We start from the raw sequence: 20493 nt of genomic DNA on the forward strand, positions 1-20493 counted from the left end.
ATTTTGCCAATAGGTGCATGTTTTTTTTGTTTTTTTGCGAACAAAAAACTCAGGGCTCAAAAGTCTAAGAATGCATTACATTAGTTTTCTTACCAGGGTGACCCAAATGTCTTACAATAGAACACATTTCTCTTCTGAAGCTGAATCCACAGCTGTTTTCAGAGTTCCTTGGTCAAATGTTAACAGTGAAAAGCAGTGCCCAACCCATGACGACAACCCATGGCGACATAGCTCAGGAGGTAAGAGCGGTGTTCTGGCAGTCGGAGGGTTGCCGGTTCAATCCCCGCCCTGGGCGTGTCAAAGTGTCCCTGAGCAAGACACCTAACCCCTAACTGCTCTAGTGAATGAGAGGCATCAATTGTAAAGCACTTTGGATAAAAGCGCTATATGAATGCAGTCCATTTATATAAATGCAGTCCATTTGACTGAATGAATAACCTTCTGGTTACAGTCATCATATTCGAACCATAACACTCATATCACTCAATGTTTACTATATTTACCAGTATGTCTACATATAAAGAAAAAAAACATGCATTTGGTGTTGAAGTGTTGTTGTTTGTGTTTGTTTTACACAACAGGGTAGTCTAGCCTTTGTATTGACAGCTCTACAGAATAACACCCAGGTAATTTGTCATTTCACGGTTCATATTAACATCTTTGATCGAAAATGTCATCCTTCACAGTGCTGGTTCATGCAAAGCCCTTACCATGTTCCACAACGGTAGCAATATTGGGGCCAAACATTCTATGTAATGCTAAATGTGTAGATCTACCTATGGATTTCTTTGTTTGCATGAAATGACAATAGAAGCCCCTGTTATGAACAAAAACCTTATATAATACACCTTATGCACTCATTGAATGTAATGGTGTGTGTAAGGCCAGAATGATGGGGGATGGAAACGTTTGAATATGCGTGAAATATTATTTTAGAACTCAGAAAGATAAATAAATAGGACGCCTAACAGCTGTTTTCTAAGACGTCCTTCCCACGTACCGGCATGCATTAATAAAATGCTTCCCCGTTTGCCCCATTATTAGTAAAAATCCGTTTTGTTGGATGAACGGGAATTTACTAAATTGGCTGCAACAACGACAACTTTCGGAATAGCGCACAACATTGAGCTGGACTCATATAAATTGTAATTGTAAACTGCTGCCATGGCGACGACCGCTGCCTGAGCAAGGTTCGGAACGGGAGCTGCTGGTGCTGACGGGGGAGTCGGTCAGTCTCTGAACCTGCGAGAGAGCATTGCAGACGGCCACAGCGCGCGAGAGAAGGATACAGTAGATGTACAGGGAATGATTCCGTGATTTGGCTTTAAGGTTGGATTCTTCTGGTGGATTGATATCGCAAGGAAGTTCCAAATAAATGTCAGAAGTTGAGAGGAGTTGCTATCATTTCATACTCTTCATTTTAAGTGTAATATTCAAAAGGCTGTTTCCGTTCAATGAAAAGTGCGCACGAGGAGACTTGGCTGCCTATGCATCTCTGCGCGTTTCTCTGGTCTCCAACGAATAACATTTCCAGAGCAGAGGAGACAGTGCGAATCAGCCAGACGAACGTTCACACAGCTCCCTTTTTCTTCGCCGTCCTGCGATTGCAGCTGAAGCCGTCTCTCCTGAATTACAAGAACGCTGCAACTGGGGACATATAATTGCTTATTTATAAAGCTACCATTTTCATCTCCTCAGTTTGAGGCAAAAATAATAACGAGGGGGATCACAATAAGCTCTGCGTCGCTGGGGTTGAATTTCACAGTTCATTGTCGCTTTTTGACCCCAGAAACGGAATATTAAAATCGATTTAAGTTTTTCTGGAAGTTGCACAGTGACCGAAGATGGGCATTTGTGGTTATTTTGTAGTGTCCTGGAAATACCTGGTTGTCATCGCTCTAAGACTGCTGTTCCTTGTACCTGCAGGAGTGCCAGCGAGGAGCGGAGAATCTTTTTCAAAACCAATGGACAACATCACCGTCAGACAAGGGGACAATGCCGTCTTAAAGTAGGTTCTCTTAAATTAAGTATTTATAAACCAGGTCGAAATGTATTGCAATGCTACGATACCTGACATAGCAAGCAAATGTTGTACTCATTTGGTGGGTATTATGCTTTGAAATGTAGTCTCGTCGCACTGCATACTCAGTTGATTTGAGTCATTTCTGGGCGAAGTTGCGTTGGAAAGTAGTGTTTCATTTATTTTATTTTTGTGTGTAAAGCATCTACTTACCAGAAGGTGTAATGCATAGAAGCAGTAATTTGCACGTTGTATGCGCAAGTTTTACTGCTGGTAGAAGACCGATATATGTATTAATTCATTGTCAATTTATTGAGTAGATGGGATGGTGAAGGGCACGTATGTTTTTAAAGGGATAGGTCTATATTTGATAAATGGTTCATGTTGAATGCTAACACTCGTGCTTAACAGTTGATATCCTGTGCAAAATGTCAGATTTGTTTTGAATCGCGGCTGAGAGAGAGAGAGAGAGAGAGAGAGAGAGAGAGAGAGAGAGAGAGAGGTTATCTGGTAGAAAGTAACTGTAATAAGTTAGAGTTTCCCATGAGGATTAAACACATCTGGTTTTGCGTGAGCAATTGTTGTTAACATATTTCATTTAAACCTGGTTAGCAGCTATTCTGAACTGTCCACTCGCAGCACACACAAAAACATGCAGTCACCCCCAGAATGACGAAAACCTCTCTGGAATCTATATGCAATGCAAGACTTACACAACTAGGGGCTTTGACAAAGTGTTTATTCATCTTTTGGGGAGCTGCATAAAAGTGGATCTGAAGTCACATCTCGGGCTGGTTTTGTGCACCAGTCTGGCGCCAGTCACAGCAGGATCCTTTCCAGAGAAAGAAAGAGTGGCCTGTCGTTGCCCTGTCCAGCACTTGCTGGCCGTGGCCAAAGCCTAAGGAATGTTCAGAATCAAATGAAAAACATTCCAAACAAAGGAAAGGCATTATAGCAACTGTGAACTCATTTTGCTGTGCACGTTTTTCTGTTACAGAAGACATATCAGTGCAGAGCTTCTAAATTCATGTCTACATCTTCAAAACATGCATTGGGCCTGCATGCAGTTTTGATCCAAGAAGATAAATTTGCTGGGGATGCATCATTGATGCATTTACAGATGGTACTCCATAAAGATTTTTTATTTATTTATTAAGAGTCATTCTTTCTCCTGAGGATTTTATAGATCACCTGAAATAATACTGAATGCTAAAAAGGTAATATACTCTGCAGTCAAATACTCTTATTTTTACTCTTTTAATGCTATCTTATACAGAACATATTTATCATCATATTTGAGAGTAAACACAGTTTGATGTAGGCCTAGTGGTTAAGTACAGTAGTTTCACGTGCAGACCAAAGGCAGACGGCTTCATCCTAAGTGGGGCACCGCTGACAAAAATAATCTTCCTGCAATGCCGTGCTGGTTGGATGTGAATGGATGTAGCCAGGAGCCATCTCGTTTTGCATGTAGAATCTTGGGCTGTGTTCCATTTTACATACCTGCATTACAGTTAAACACACGTATTGATGCATCTTGTGTTTGTGCTCTTTGTTCCAGGAGATAATTGCACTGTACATAGCAACCGTCATGTACCTTAATAACCATGACTAAACCACTGAGAAATGTGTTTACAGATATAACTGTTGCAGAAGTGAGTTTGAAAAGTTAGTAATCATAATTATTTCATTTTTCATGATAGTTCTGATAGGCTAAAGAGCATGAAATGCTCCAGTTAACAAGCTCTTATTTATATAGAGGCCAACAACTGATCCAGTAGTTGTACAATTAGAGTAATTTTTTTTCTGTTAGGTCAAAGGTGTTCTGAGGAAAGTGATGTTCCACATCCAGATGTAACAGCATTAAAATGCACTTGCACTCTTGCATACTATGAAGTGTATACTAGTATGCTAGACCTCGACTAGACAAATGTGGCAGTATGCAGAAGCTAAGTATGCATAATAGAATAGAGCCTTGATTTCTACACGTAGACCAGTTGAGCTAATCAGAGCAAGAGAGAGTAGCTTTACACCATTTTGCCTTCTGCATGTCACAGAAAGAGTGCAAACAGCATTTTCAACATTCACCATTGACAATGTATGCAAGCGACCACAAGCTATTTTAAAGATGTACAATATATACATTTGTGATGGTTTTAAATAGTTAAATGCTTGGGGATATTCGAAAAGCCATTGGCCCAGTGTGTAAAAATGTGTGAAAATGAGTAATGTGTGAACTTGATGATAAGGTTTTGGTCACTGAAAATAAGATAACTTGGCATCATTGCTATATCGATGTTTGGATATAAGAAGCAAATTAAGTTATACGTCCTACATGTTAGTGAATTAATGCTCTGGGTACTTTTACACTTCATGAGGATGTTTGAAAAATGTGTTGAAAGTGTTACTTCACATTTCCTATGTTGTACGTTTAGGTGGCGTTTATCTGTAGCTTTGTGTGTTGTTATGGTCAAAATCAAAGTGTGAATTCAGGAGGTGTGAACTAGACACACACAGACAGCATTAGCTGGAGATGCATTTATCGACTGGTTTATGTGTTATTTCAGCGTTGTAATCAAAGTCATATGGGTAGAAGTGCGAAGGATATAAATGTGAACTATATAAGGTCAGAGCTAAAGCCCTTATATGGCAATAAGCATTGAAACAACCAAGTTACGGCTTGGTGTAGTGGCATGCCGCATACCTATAGAGCACTGAGAGTTTGCCACTTTTCAGGGTTTCCTACAGAAATACTCACAATGACCACAGACTCTCAGCCCCGCTTGCTTATGAATTCCATTAGCTCAGTGAAGAGAGGAAAGAAAACTAGCAAATGCTAGCTAGCTAATTAGCCATGGTATATGCCTCACTAACTAACCTAGAGAATTTAGCTCACTAATGTTAGTTAGTTAACTAGGCACGGTATCTCAGTACATAGCTATTGCCAAAGTTAATTTCAACACAATAGTACCTTAAATTTGGCGAAGAGTGATGGGCGGTTCTCCTCTAAATGTGCACTTTGTAAGCACTTTTTATGATTGGTTGACCTTCCTCCTTTTAGCTGTGGCCAAATGAGATTTTAAGAAATGCACCTCATTTTAGACTGATATGAATAGGAACCCCACGTCCAGAGGAATCCACAGTTTGCCAGAGTGGTCAGATGGTAATGAAGATAAATGAGTCATAAAGTTTATTCACGGTCTCCTACTTTTACTTTTCACATTGGATATTTGTGGGGACCAGTCTTCTGAGCACCATGCCAAGTGAGGAGCTGCCTGTGCCTTTCCACAGAGCGCACAGTCTACCTCTCTAAAGGTCCATCTTGATATCTCCAGACCTTTGCTATGCTATAATGTGAAAAAGACATTTTAATGCTTAAAAGCATTGCCTGCCATTGACAATTTAGCTTGACAGTCATCGATTTTGTCTTATTTACCTAGTGTTGATCGTCTTGCATTGCATGAGTATAAACACAAGAGATTCTGAATTAGCATCATTGATGCTAGTCTCAAGCAATGTAATGTGTCCTTGTCCTGACTTTGCTCTTTGACATTGTCCTATGGACCTGAATCAAAAAATCAGTCACTCAAACAGGAGGGAACTCAGTGCTTTCTTTACCTTGTCAATGATCGACAAAACATGGCAGATCTGTACTATTGTTTACTTTGTCTATATTATTTAAAAGATGTATTGCAGCAGGAGCCTAACCATGCCCTGTATTTTTTTTCACTAATGAATCCTCATTGTTAAAGCAAAAATATCTTATCTGTCAGGAAACACTAAAAGAAATGGCACAGTTTAATTTACGATGACCTTATTATTAATTAGTAGAAATGTGCAGAATTACACACAGGAGGAGGGTGTGTGGGTGTGGCTGAAAGCTGAAACTAAAAATAAATATGACATAACTCATTGGAATGGTAGACATCAGCAGTTCTAGTGGTGAGACTAACTGTGTTCATAGGCTTAAGTTTAGAGCAGGTGCTGAGCAGATCCACTAATCTTTATATCTTAGTAATGCTTTAATCATCTGTGTCCTCTGTGAGCCCATCCAAATGATTTATAGATCCATGTATCTGCCCTGCACCTGCTCTGGGCTGATGCTTGAACAAGAAGGGAACCTAATTTTTTGGTTAAAGATTTTATGTGCGTAGAATTGCTGTATTTGAGGAAGATTATTCTAACTGGGGAGCAGTGACATCATATGAGCAGGTATTTTACGTCAGAATGCTGTCTTAAAAAAATAATAATAATTAACCGATGCTCATATAAAAGTAGTTTGCTGTTAGCTATATATTATACTGTATGTCACCAACACTGCATTTATCTATGAATGGAGTGAAGCCATGCATGCTCATTACAATCATGATCAAAGTCTAAATATGATTTTTTTTTTTTATCTGCCTTTGTAACTATATGTCAGGTAAAAAGAATAAAGAAGCATGGCAATATTTTTTTCTTCTTCAAAAATACTCTTGAGGTATCCATTTTGGCACCAATAAGCTGTACTTCATAATGTGACAATTGCTGTGGAAATGATGGAGCTCATAATAGTCATGTTATAAATTAATATATGAGAAGCTATGTGTTTTGCTTTGTTTGCTGTTAATTCACAGACCCAGAAGATTAGGGAAAGGAAATGTAGTTCCAACTTGACATGCAGGAAGCTTGCATATAAACAGGATGCAAACTACTTTGAGACACTGGCAGCAAAAGTCTAAAATAATATTTCAATAATGCACCATCTGGCTTCTGATGTGTCATTGGCTTAAAGTCCTGTCAATCATGTAGCAACATTCATTACGCAGAAATAGCTGTCCTTGGCTGTGTTACTCTGAAATGTAAGTGAACCTCTGATAAAATTTAGTATGATATGCATCTACGGTTATCCAAGGAACTGCCTTTTTGGAATTAGTTTAAATTAAACAAAGAAATGTGTCTCAAGTAAAACTAAATGCTCTTGGTTTTGTCCATTCATTTTTGTAGCTCTGGGCACAAGATCACTACTTGGCTGATTTACGGACTGTTTTCTTAAGTCTGTTCTGTTTGTTCATTTTCTTTGGTCCTTACAGAACCATGCATTCAGTGGGCCAGACTGGCACATAGCAGTTTCCTACAACCCCAAGTGAATGATGTGATTTCCAGTGTTATGTGTTTATTCCCCTGGGAGGCTCAGTTTTGGTGTTACAATGGAGGAATACAGACTGCGTTAAGACACAGTACTTTCTTCCATACAACACAGTTCAGATAAAGCAATTTGAGAAGAAAATCTCTTTAAGACAGACAAATAATTACTGGCCACTTTCCTTTGTAAGCTGTCCAAAGTCGAATAAACGTAATAATAAGAGTGCAACAATCTCAATTATTCAGCACATCGGGGCAATGTTAATATGTGTAATAAATATTAGCTTGGGAAATTATTCACACAGAGCTCATTATTAGAAAGACTAATAGGAATATTACCTCACCCAGTACAGATACAATTACAAGAAGGAGTAATAGTTCTGCTATGCAAAAGCCATTAATTTAAAGCCATGATTGATCAATTTCATAAGAGTTTTATTTTTTTTATTGAATATTGAAACACGGCTTTGGCGGGGCTTTCACGATAAAGCAATAACATTTCTGAATTTCATTCCTTGTCTGTAGAATTTTAAGCACTGCTCATTTTCTGTACACAAATGGGACGGGGGCCAGAACCTTGTGATTTCCTTGCCTGTGTGTTTCTCACTGTCAGTAATGAAAAATGACTCCGTAATGACTGGGAGACATGGCTGACGTTAATATCTAATGCGTATATCCCTCTCATTAGCGCTGAAGGTCAGCTCAAAGGACAGGTGCGATTGGGCAATGTGGAACTATAAAAAAATGGCTTGATTATTCATTTTTTTTATAGTAATGATGGTGGAGGGATGGAAGGTTACATGGGAAACATTTAATGATGACATTGCTTTAACAGTTTTTCTAAGCCATGCTGATAAAACTAAAATAGGAAAAAAGAATTTAAAGTCATAGCTTGCTGATGTAAAATGGAATAAGCTTTTATAGTTTTTCTGAATTAAAATCTTGCAAAATGATTATTAGTGATTCAGTTCCTTAATCTTATGTGTATATGTATTTTTATGCAAAAATAAAAAAAGACTGCATAAAATAAACCGCACAGGTAAAGAGCTATATTTTATTAATTCGTGAAAATCTGTGGTTTGAATTGAAGAGGGTAGATTTAAAACAGGGTGAAATTAAGATTATGTATGGAAGAATGGGTGAAGATTATGTTCAACAATCTCACAAAGCTTTTCAACTACGTAGTGTTGGCCTTGCAAAGAAAGTGTTCAGAAAATGGTGTCAGAAATTTTGATGCCTATCTTTTTGAGAAATAAAATGATTGCTTTTATGGGGACGACATAGCTCAGGAGGTAAGAGCGGTTGTCTGGCAGTCGGAGGGTTGCTGGTTCGATCCTCTGCCCTGGACATGTCGAAGTGTCCCTGAGCAAGACACCTAACCCCTAATTGCTCCCAACGAGTTGATTGGTACCTTGCATGGCAGCCTTTCACAGTTGGTGTGTGTATGGGTGAATGAGAGGCATCAATTGCAAAGTGCTTTGGATAAAAGTGCTATATAAATGCAGTCCATTTACCAAGTAATTATAAAAATAATAACTTTTGAGCAGTTTTATTAAAATTGATGAATACTTGTACTTTTAAATATACTTTTAATCACAAAATATAGCTGAGTTGCTTTCATATAGCCTTCATCTGCTCATCTTTATCAAGGGTGGCAACATTTGTGGAGGTTTCTATCCTCCTGTAAGTTTTAGCCGAGTCGTACAAAACCTGGCCATACTACATTCAGTTCAAAAACTTGAACCTAAATGCATTACACTTTCCCTGTGAGCCTGTGAAAGGATTTTGAAAATATAGAGTGCCGGTTTTATTAGTCACCATAGTAACCTATCAACCTTGTTACTGTTGCTTAGTTATTGTGAGAAATCAAGAGGAAGCAAAGGTCAAAGGGAAACTATTTGGTGTTAAAAGAGAGCATTTATTAATGGGAGTCTTCTAGGGCACATTTTCTTGTGATGGTGAATGAAGCTGCCGTAGAGCAGAGATTGCAACATTTTTGTGCTGCTCAGTAACACCACTTCAAATATGAGGATGAAGGACCAGACAGTAGCGATGTACTCAGAACAATGCATACAGTGGGCAAGTCAAGGTAAAATATAGAAGCATCAAATTATGATTTGATATAAGATTTGATGTTAGTATTGGAGCCAGCCTGCTGGCAAATGTTCAAGTAAATAATCTGCTGGTGAATGACAAGTGCTACAATGCTTACAATCCTCCCAGCAAGGGGTAAAGCCAGTGAACTAATCACTGGACATCCCAGTGATTTCCTTTCAAAAAAAGATGCTCTAAATGTAATTACAGTGTGATTCCGTCAGTTAAGCTATGTTTAAAATCTATTCCATGTGTTAACACAATCAACTAAACTTGTCAGTATAAAACAGCTTCCCTTCCAGTAAGGATGGTGTAATCTGGACTGAAGCACAATCCGTTCTTACAGCATGTAGATAAACATGCTATGGCTTTGAGTTTATTGTGTATCCCCTTCTTGAAATCTGCCAAACAGAAGCTGAAATCTCCTGATGTCTGTGTCAGCACATCATGAAAACTACCTGAATTCAAAAAGTTATACACAACACCATGTCTGATGATGTCTGATCCAGGAATAAGAAGAGCCTTCCATAAATAAAACAAAGCAGAAGAAATAGATGTCATTGGTCTATGCAAGTAAAATTTCTGGGAAAATAATGCACACCTCCCAGCCAATCAAAATTGAATATTCAGCCAAGCTGATTGTGTGTGTGTGTGTGTGTGTGTATTGTGTAAAGTGTATAATGGTATACTTCTGGCTGGTCAAAGCAATATTTATTGGATGATCCAAGAACTTAAATAAATCAGCATTTTCTTGATTGTGGAGCAGGCCTTCGAAATGTGCTTGCAAAGTGATACACAAGTGGCTTCTCTGTGTTATTCATTTCATAGTTCTGTTTCCATGCCTGCAGGGTTTATGGTGTCATGACCTCCATTATAATCCAACTGACCCTGCATTTAAGCAAAGTGAAACTAAGCAGGGGGGCTAAAACTATGTTTCTGAAAACTCACTGGAGTCAGTTAAGACATTTTTGTCTGCAAAATTAGAGGAGCCAATGGTTCATTGGCTTTTCATTTGATTCGCTCTCTCAACAAGTATCCATATTGAGTCATCTGAGTGACTAGATAAAAATTAGTTTGGTGCTGTAAGGTGCTCCATAACCTGGAGCTGAATGCTGACCACACTAGCATCGGTGCTACTGGGAGTCCCACAGAGTCATGCTTTTATGTAGCAGTGGTTCCCAAGCCTCTCCTTGGAGACCCCCAGCTGGATCCAGGTATATTCTGGGTTCCACCTACAGAACATAAGTTGATTATATGTACATGTGCACAGTGTGCCTACACCAGCTGTACATAATGTGTAATCTTTCCATGGCTATGAAGCTCAGCTTTGGGATTTCAGAGTGAAACAAGTGGTGTGCCATTGACTTGAACTGATATGGGTTGCTTTGATGGGACGGACCTATAAACATGATTGAGCATTCCAAATCGAGTTAAAGTAAACACAGGGTATTAAAAATTTCTAAAAAATAAAAAAGGATCATTCCACATTACCTCATTTGGTGTGGGTCAATCAAACTTTTTTGTTACTTTTGACAGGTGTGAAACGTCCACCTACACTTGGGTCTGCACCAAACAAGCAAACCGTGCCTCACTGAAAAACGAGGGGTCTCAGTCTTGAACCCTGGTGCAGAACTGAGTTCTACGATGGCCTAGATAAAAAATGTTTTACAAATACAGATAATGTAGGCTGTGAATTGTCAGTAAGGTGAATATTGCAAGCGAAAGGAAAACATACAAAGCTCCATTTTATCTGTGACGAAGTGGAGCAACAAGCCGTGCTCGTGGGTGTACATGGAGCGAAGAGGAGATCAAGTGCCTTCTACAAATATGGGCTGACGATTACATAAGGAAGCAGTTGGCGAAAACCCATAAAAATACACATACATTTATGATATTTAGTTTAATTAATCCAGCTGAATTTATTAGCGTATGAGAATTGCAGTGATGGTTTTTAGAACTGAATGAAGGCAACAGCAGAGCTTGTCTTCTTCCCCATTTATATTGGCAGGTATGTGAATATGACTGTTCAAATCCTGAAGTCTGGACAGATGCTCATATTGTTTGTGTTCTACCAATATGAGCTGCTGTCAATTATGCCAGACTAAAAGGAATAAAATATTGACACAATTCTCCATAATTATTCCTGTAACGTTGGGCGAATGTATGACTATAAACTCAAATCCCCACCAAATGTCTGACCAAACAACAAACACCCACGTGTACACACTAACCACTTTATTTACTAATTGGTGTGCTTGAATCGTTGCAATGTGAAATCTATGGTGTCTGCTTGCTGCCAAGCAGTTAAAAAATTACTCCAGCATATTGTTATTATTTTAAATATAAAGTTTTGTCATTATATCATTATGTCATTATAACATTATAATGATATCTTTTCTCATTAAATTAGCTGTTGTTACATGCCATTTCACTGTGGGTGTCACTTAACTGAGGTCATAGGGAAAAATAAATAAATTCATCTCGAACAATGGCCACCAGTGGTCAACAAAACCAGGAAGCACAAGGAGACAGGGTCCTTGTCAGCAGTTTTTGAAGTACTTTCTGTTTATTTGATGACTGTTAACAGAGCTAAGAACTAAGAACAACACATTCCTGAAATCTAGACAACTAATTAGAAATAGGCTACACACATCATGGTCGCAGATGTCTCAAATAGGCCTATAAAAACTCAGAAGATTCCCTTTAGAATTTGACTGTTGGATGTTGTAGCCTTACAGTCTTTGCACATTGCAGGTGGAAGTTCATCTTTGTGGGAATTCTGACACAGGAAACTAAGTTCTAAAATCTAAGATCCTTAGCGCATATCCTAAAATTTCAACACCGTTCAGTGAATATAACCTAGCTGTGGGGCTATCGTGTGCATTGGGGTAAGTTAGTGTCTATGTTCGGGTACTCTGGGGGGCACCCTCGTGGCTGTTAATATTGGTGCCCCACACTCACGGTCTGCTAATTCCACTTATGACTGTCACACTGTTTTTCCCAAAAATTTGGCAATTTGGTTAGAATTGTTAGGCCTGTAGGCTGCAAATCACACTACAGGCTACATTTAAAGTTGACAGTTATCATCCAGAACTGCCAGAAAATTGTTGAAAGCAAAAAGAATGGGGGGGTTGTGGAAATGGAAAAAAAGCGCGGAACTACCAGAGAACGGCAAAAGCCGCGGAATCTGTGACACCTGTGACTTAAGAGAAAAACACCTTGCCATACTAATGACAACTGTATTCAGTGAATGATTGTAGCAGACTAGCACCATATACAGTATATGAAGTGAACCTGTTCCACCATTTATTGCAGAATTCCACAGAAAACTGCAGTTGGAAAACTCCCTCGATTCTGCAGACATTTTATTTGGCTCTGCATGTCTACGGATATTATAAACAGATATTAGAAATGCACATGTACTCTACACATAATATGAATAGATAAATTCAAAGGAAGAGATCCAGAGGTCCAGCAGCTGCGCGTGTTGTTCATAAATGATTGTGTAGATTGCCGTTTTTTAGCTGTCATGAGATATATGAAAAAGAATAATGTAACATATTCCATTAAAAAGCATTTTTATGAAATTGAATCATTTCACAAAAGTGCCTGAAGTGCGTGTTTATTTGAGAACAAGAATCGTCTGAGGCACATTTAGCCAAATTGCGAAGAGCTTTGATAACAAGAGATGTTTCACATGACGGAGGGGTTAAAAGTGTTCTGTTGCCTTGGCAATGTTTCATAAAGGTTAAGTGTGAGATCACTAGCGTATGAGAACTTCTGAAAACTCCTAAAATTAACCCAGTAATACAAAAACACAAATGTGCTTTTACTTTACAAAGTAATTTTTTAAACATAATTTCATTATTGCTTTGCGTATATATGCTTCGTGTGTGGTTTTGTGTGTGTGTGTGTGTCTGTGTGTGTGTATGTATGTGTGTGCTGTTGCATGTGTGTGTGCGTGCGTGCGTGTGTTGCATGTGCACACTTCAGCATAGGCCAGAGGCTGTGAAGATGATGCTTTTAACAGAATGGACTGATGAGAGAAAAACAGCAGAGGCATCTACATGTGCAGACACATCCAGTTCAGTTTGGCCCCTGTCCCCATTGGTACCAAGATAATAGCAGATGGCTGCCTGATTGCAGTTGCCATTATTAACTTAGATAAATGAAGAGTGATATTGTTTGAGTTTTTTAATTTTTTAATTTTAAATAATGCCTGGAGGCATACCACAAATGTGCCTCAAATGTGTGTGTGTGCGCGTGTGTGTGCGTGTGTAAGATTACAGGAATTTGCATATGTACCCCATTATTTATTTGTGTGAAAAAATGTCTCCCTTGGTTAGGTTGTCCTCAGTCTTTTGTAAGTCAAGCACAAACGACCTTGAAATCCTCAATATGTTGCACTTACCATGAAGACCCACAGGTAGTTGACATCTGCTATATTACAATCTGCTATACAGTATTACTGCTGCTACTACCAACAACAACAACAACTATTATTGTTATTCTTATTATTATATAAAATATGGAGGTGAGGAAGCCTCCCCTCGTGTGTTTTCCCTGACAGCTACTAATCGTGCCACGGCATCTATCACTCGCATACCTAGAAGTGCCACTCTTAAGCATCCATTGTGTGTACATTAGATTTTCCTTCTTACTTGTTGTCTTAAATCACCTGGATAGAGTCAATAATTTTTTATATGTAGCCACAACTGCATTCCCTGCTATCTCCCTCTCCTCTTCAGGAACACGCGTTCATTATGGTTCAACCCTGCCTCCCTACTCCTTCCTGTTTTTGCAGCTCTTCCCAGGCACTATTAATACTCAGCAGCAGACATGCCCCTACTTAACATTAGTACTTCATATTATTCTCCATTACAAAAAAATTAGTTTTTCCAGGCAATTGGCAGTTGGAATGTTCCCGCCTTTGAGTGATTGTGTGCCAATGTGCTGCTCAATCACATCCACATAATTATTGAATTGTGTGGATGTGATTGAGAAGATTGCGGAAGATGTGGAAAAAAGACTGCCATCAATGTTTGTTCTTAACTTCCACTCACAAATAAGTGCAAGTGAAATATTTTTATTCATAAAAACAAAATGAAACATTTTGGGTTAATGCTAATTTTGAGTTAATTTTGGTCACACAAAAAAAAATGTTTATAGACTTGCATTTATAGGTTGTACTAAAAGACAAATGTTTGACTGAATCCATGCAAACTACATCGTATAGTAAGTTAGGTGTGTGTTACAACACTGTAAGTAAAAATGTAAGATATTTCCAAATAGCACTAGAATGGATTGGGAAATAATTTACTACATGCTTGTGCTTGTTCTTAGCTTTGTTTGAAGTCAGGAGAAACCGATCGTTCCATCTGGTTATTGGTTTGTCGATAGATGCCCAAAGGCACTAGGGTGTAGGGAGAGGGTCAGGGTTCAGGAGAGGCAGGTAAAAGGTTGTCATCCATTTGATGTGGATATTAAATCTAATATGGCCACCTCTGTGGGGATAAATTACAATTTATACTGTATCATATCTACAGAAGTGACCGAGAATTTGAATATGCTATGAAAGATACTTGGGCACTCACGGTGGTAGCTCTATAAACTATTTTATAATACCAATGTTTTAGCAACACTAGTTCCTTATTTTGTAACATGTAGGGAGGCAAAAGAGGCTTTGGGGGTCCGTACCTTGTAAACGATTTGGAAATCCACAGACGGCACAAATCCTGAGGAAGTCGGTGTCCTTATCACATAAACGGTCCAGTGAAGAAAATCCATAGTAGTTTTTGTTCCAAAAATGTGCTAACTCAGGAAAACATCCATAAAATGTCAATTTTTTTACTTAGCAATTGTCTGGTGGAATTATTGTTGTCTGTTTCACCATTGTATACGTACCAACTATACTGTGTACATAGGAAATGTTACTATTTCAGGTTTATATATTGTCTCTGGCAGAAATAACCGCAATGACCACAGACTCTCAGCCCTTAAACACATTCATTTCTGTACCTTCTGAACCCGTTTCAACAGAGATAATTCACAAATTCTTCTTCTTCTTCTGAGCCAATATAAGATAGCCAATATTGTTTCATGTAACTTCGCACAATTTTGATATCAATACTTTTAAGGGCAGGCATAGATTTGAAGTGTTTTGTATGTGTGAGTAACTTGGCATTTTTGTACGCTGAAAATGTGTTTTTCATCTGATAGTGTTTTACAGCACTAAATCATAATATCATTTGGTTACCAAGTGTCTTTTTGGAGTCTCCAAATGGCCTTTTTAGAAAGCCGCTAAGACATAGCTCAGAAAAGAACAATGCTAAATACTTTGAACCAGGATTTATTCAGTTTTGTGTCTGTGGCTCCATTGTGCTTCTTAGCTCACCAGGCACAGCCAGAAGCATCTGTATACACTCAAAAAAAAAAAAAAAACACAAAAAAAAAACAACTTCCCGGGGTTTGAGTTTCTGTGACTTTGTTTCAGTAATATATACAGTAACTCTGACTCCCAAGGGTTACCTTTCAGAAGAGGATTGCAGGATTATGCCTTTAGTCAAAAGGGTTCAAGGATAGTAACCATTTTATTTTGCATGTCATTTTCAGGCTTGAGTTAAAGAAAGGGGGGTCCTACGAAAGGGGATCAAGCCTTTAGAAACTCAAGTCACATTTAATTTTATTATCTGCTTTCGTTCTTTAACATTAATCACCTCCATGGGAAGCTCTGTATGAAAAAGCTCCTGAGAAGTGAGGAAGTAACTTGTTGGTTGCTCTTGCACATGACAGCCAATTGTGCCGCTGTAATTCTGAAACCTTCCAGCTGTGACACTTATTAGATTATTTCTCCGCCGTAGGTTTGTGTAATACAGAGATGGGGCCAAGTCTAAATAGAAAAATGCTAATAATAAATGCACCTTGAATGATTCTGTGTGCAATGGGGTTTTTTTCTTGAAACATTTGGAAAAGCTTTTAGGGTATTGGCCTCAAATCAAACCTCAGAGTTTTAGAACCTTCAGATGAAATATTGGACAAGCTATTTTACATAACTTGTCATTTTGTTAAGCTACTACTTGGATCATGAGATCATTTCTTGTTTCTTCCCCCCCCCGATCAGCAGAAGAGAACCTTCAGATGTGCCGGAGTCCTGGGGGCGTAACAAACGGTGTGATATGTTGTACGTTTGACTGCCGTTAAGGCCTTTAAGTTGGAATTGGGTTCCCGTAGTAGTTTATATCTCTCCCACACACTGAATGATCTGTCATTTCTCTCTTTATCAACACGCACCAGTTCTGTTTTTATTTATGTACCCAGACATACTGCATTAATTGCTCCCCACACAGTGGCCCTTACAAACACACAGATATTGACGCATATTATTTGTCAAAATAAGGCACCAAAAATAATAATACTGCAAATAGAGAGGAGATTAGGGGTTGCTCTCCGCTGACAGTGAAATATGAAGTTGCAATATGGAAGACTACCTGTAGCAGCTATTGTTTTTCAGCTATTGTTCCCAACATATCTTGCAGTTGCATGGAGAAATACTGTGTTTACTCTATGTCCTGAAGGGATTTTCTTCCCAACAGTTCATTCTTCACCGGAAGGCAGTTCCACAAAATGGCATTATATATTAGAATTTTTTTCACCTGATATTGACTGACTTTAATCATATGAAATATAATAATAATATATAATAATAATAATAATATGAATATAAATAAATTGCATATAATCAGACTTATCTCTGGCAGAGATTGGTATTTGGTATTGGTATTTTCAGATGGCAGATAAATGCGTGTGAGCATGTAACCTCATCCAAACGTGCCAGAACATGAATATGAAGCTAAGTGTTGCAGATATTCCAGATGCTGTTCTCTCTGACCCTATTACAGATGGCTGACAAACTATAAATAAATAAAAGCTGTATAATTATGCTATTAAGAGGAACAATTTGTGTCACAGTAAATTTACCACACAGAGGGCAAAGGCATAAAAATTATTGTGACCATTAAGGGAAGCCATTTGTGATATCAAGAGCTGAGAGGTCTGTGGGATAAAAGTATGACATTTTTAAAAGCTGCTTTGCTCCAGAATGTTTTACTTTTTCAATCAGAAACATAAATTTAAAACAATAAAATGAAAATAAACTATTACTTTTGCATATTGTACATTTTGTTCCACAGTGTATGCTTTCCATTTCTTCTTCTTCTTCGTCTTTGTCTTCTTCGTATTCTTCTCCTCCTTCTCCGTCTCCTCCTTCTCGGTCTCCGTCTCCTCCTCCTTCTCCTCCTCCTCTAGGAGTATGACACTAGTTAACTGTGCTATGCCATGTGCCATAAAATAGACTAAATAAATTAATATGTAACTCATAGTTAATTTCTCTTTGTAATTTTGCCATGTTATTTATTTGCAAAATGTATGTATGGTCATTTGCCTCATATTAGCAAGAAAGGTCTGGTCATGCTGTTCCATTCAGTTGCAGAGTTTCTTTTCTTTACAGTCTTACAGACGATGGTAACAGTTCCCTTTTCTGCAGGGACAGTCATTCACTGAAATGAGTTCAATCTAATATCAAACTCTGTTGGTTGCTGATTTTAATCAGGTTATTTTTAATGGAGATTCTACACATTAATTTTAATCTGATTAAGTATTCCCCCACTTACCTGTCTTTTCTAATGCAGCAAGACATCAAACAAGATGTATATCAAGATGATAATTAACTCCTGTGCAATTAATTACTTAATGAAAAACCAGAGATTAGCTCTCTAATTAAAAGACACAACGTTACGTTATTTCGGGTTGGACTGGAGCTCATTACAACAGATACTTTCAGCTCAGTGTTCTCATCAGGAGATCCAGACCGTAACATGTTTTGCTCACACACACACACACACACATTTTGGTTTCTCAGCTTTAATTAAATGGTATTTTTATACATTGTGGTAAATTACAGCACATTTTATACATAGTTTCTTCATTTTAGAGCACCATAATGTTTGGGACAAATGGCTTTACAGGTGTTTCTGATTCATCAGGTGTGTTCAATTACTTCTTTAGTGCTGGTATAAGAGAGTATCTAGTCTTGATTCTAGGTTTTTGCCTTTGGAGTCTGTTATTGCATTTGTGAACATGAGGACCAGAGTAGTGCCAACAATAGTCAAGGAAGCCATTATGAGCCTGAGAAATAAGAAAAAGAAAAAAAAAACATTCAGAGACATTGGCCAAACTTTAGACTTACCGAAATCAACAGTTGAAGAAAGAGAGCACTGGCGAGCTCAGTATTCTCAAAAGACCCGGTAGGCCAAGGAAGACCTCTACAGTTGATGACTGAAGAATTCACACCATATCGGAGAAAACCCTGGCCCGCAAATACCTGTCCAGGTTAGAAAAACTCTTCAGAAAACAGGCATGGATGTGTCAGTGACTACTATCTACGCAAACAAAATTTCGGAAGCTAGACTGCAAGATGCAAGGTCACAGTTTGGTAGGAAGTGTCTTAAAGAGCCGGCAGAGTTCTGGAAAAGGATCTTGTGGACTGGCAGCATGTCTGGCTGTCACAGGTACTGGATCACTTGTCTTCAGTGATGTCTGTTGATAGCAGCAGCAGAATGAATTCTGAAGTGTACAGAAGCATCTTGTCTGCGCAAGTTTAAGCAATTACCTCCAGACTCTTTGGACAGCACTTCATCCTACTGCATCACAATGAGCCCAAACATACTGCTAGAAAGCCAGAAAACTGGAAAATCAGTCAGTTACCTGATCCGAATCCAATTGAAGATGTGTTTCATATACTGAAGAGAAAACTTAAAGGTAACTACTGTAGCCCCTGAAACAAGCAGGAGCTGAAGATGGCTGCAGTACAGGCTTGGCAGAGCAGCACTAGACAAGATACTCTGCACCTGGTTATATCTATGGGTTACATATGTACTAAAGTACTAAACATGACTAATTTACCAAACATTAATATGTCCCAAATGTTATAGAACCCTGAAATGAGGGGCTATGTATACAAAGTGCTGTAATTTCTACATGGTGAGACTAAAGTATGTAAAAATACTCTTAAATAAAATCTGAGACTGTGCACTTTAACCACATGCGAACTGGTTGATTATACGTCTAAAACTGTGGAGTGCAATATGTCTTTGTTTTAAACAATGTGGAGCTTATATATATATATATATATATATAAGAAGTATATGCAAATACATATATAAATGCATATATACATTTGCAATTTTCATTTGTAAAGTAGCCAGCTAGTTAAAATTGTTTATTGGTTCATTCATCCTTATTTTATGTGTTATTTTATTTTTACTGGACTGGTGAAAATCAGCACTTGGCCCAGTTTTGAAGTACAGTACATTAAGATTCCTAACAAGAGAAGATTAGAGCTATCAAGTTTTCTTCTGGGACGTAAAAACCAGAAAAGAGCAGACAGCACAGTGCAGATTGTGTGGTTTTTGTCATGTGGGTTTTATTAAATACATTTTTTTAATTGATGTTCCCACTCAACAGAATTAATTTGTTACTGCTGTTCTCTGTGAATCTGTACAACAGAGAACAAGTTTGAAGCTTTTGTATTCCCGGGTGAGTCGTTATGTGGCAAATGTATTATAAGGTGTTAACGCCAAGCCTTTTCAAGAGAGTGCATTTTCAAAAACTCGCTGCAATTTGCCACCATTCTCTTCTTTAATGTTTCTTTTTTCTTTTTCATGTTATTTCCCCCTTTTTTCCCCTATTTAAAATGGCCATCTTGTGGTTGGATCGCTGGTATATGATGAGGCACTATCATGCTGAGCGACTGAAACCCTCCGGTCCCTGTGGGTTGGCATTGCACCGCAGGCAGGGTCTGGATCAAAGATTGTAATGCCCAGCCATGCACTAGAATAGCGCTTTAACAAGATAAGTCACCCAGCATACAGTTTTTAATGCCTCTTACTGTTAATGTCAGTGTACTTTGTCTTTTTAAATGTTTTTGAAAGCTTTTGTGAGAAGAGTGACAACGATGGGGGTAAAAAAGTTCCATCCCATCATTTTTTAAATGCAGTTTCTTACTCCCAGAATGTGCACTACTGTAAATCGTCAAATAACAAGAAATAAGGGCTTCATTGCACCACATAAAGCAACCAGACTTAAAGGTTTTCCATGGGGTTCACACTTCACCTGCGTCATTTTCTTTTTGCCAGTCACAGGAAACAGCCGATGAAATAACCGATGCCTTCTGGGTTCCTGGCGTGCTGACGCACTGT

At 38.3% G+C, this 20493-nt stretch overlaps 1 protein-coding gene across 1 annotated transcript in view; it reads left to right on the top strand.

Moving 5' to 3' along the window:
• Nucleotides 1-1221: 1221 nt before the first annotated feature.
• Nucleotides 1222-20493, top strand: part of LOC135263282 (opioid-binding protein/cell adhesion molecule-like) — a 190808-nt gene continuing 171536 nt past the window's right edge. The window contains exon 1 of the mRNA XM_064351094.1: nt 1222-2008. Within this exon, the coding sequence (XP_064207164.1) occupies nt 1845-2008 (164 nt within the window). The 5' untranslated portion in view covers nt 1222-1844. The remainder of the gene's footprint in view (nt 2009-20493) is intronic.

This window comes from Anguilla rostrata, chromosome 9 (assembly GCF_018555375.3).
Source record: "Anguilla rostrata isolate EN2019 chromosome 9, ASM1855537v3, whole genome shotgun sequence".
In the NCBI taxonomy this organism is placed as follows: Eukaryota; Metazoa; Chordata; class Actinopteri; order Anguilliformes; family Anguillidae; genus Anguilla; species Anguilla rostrata.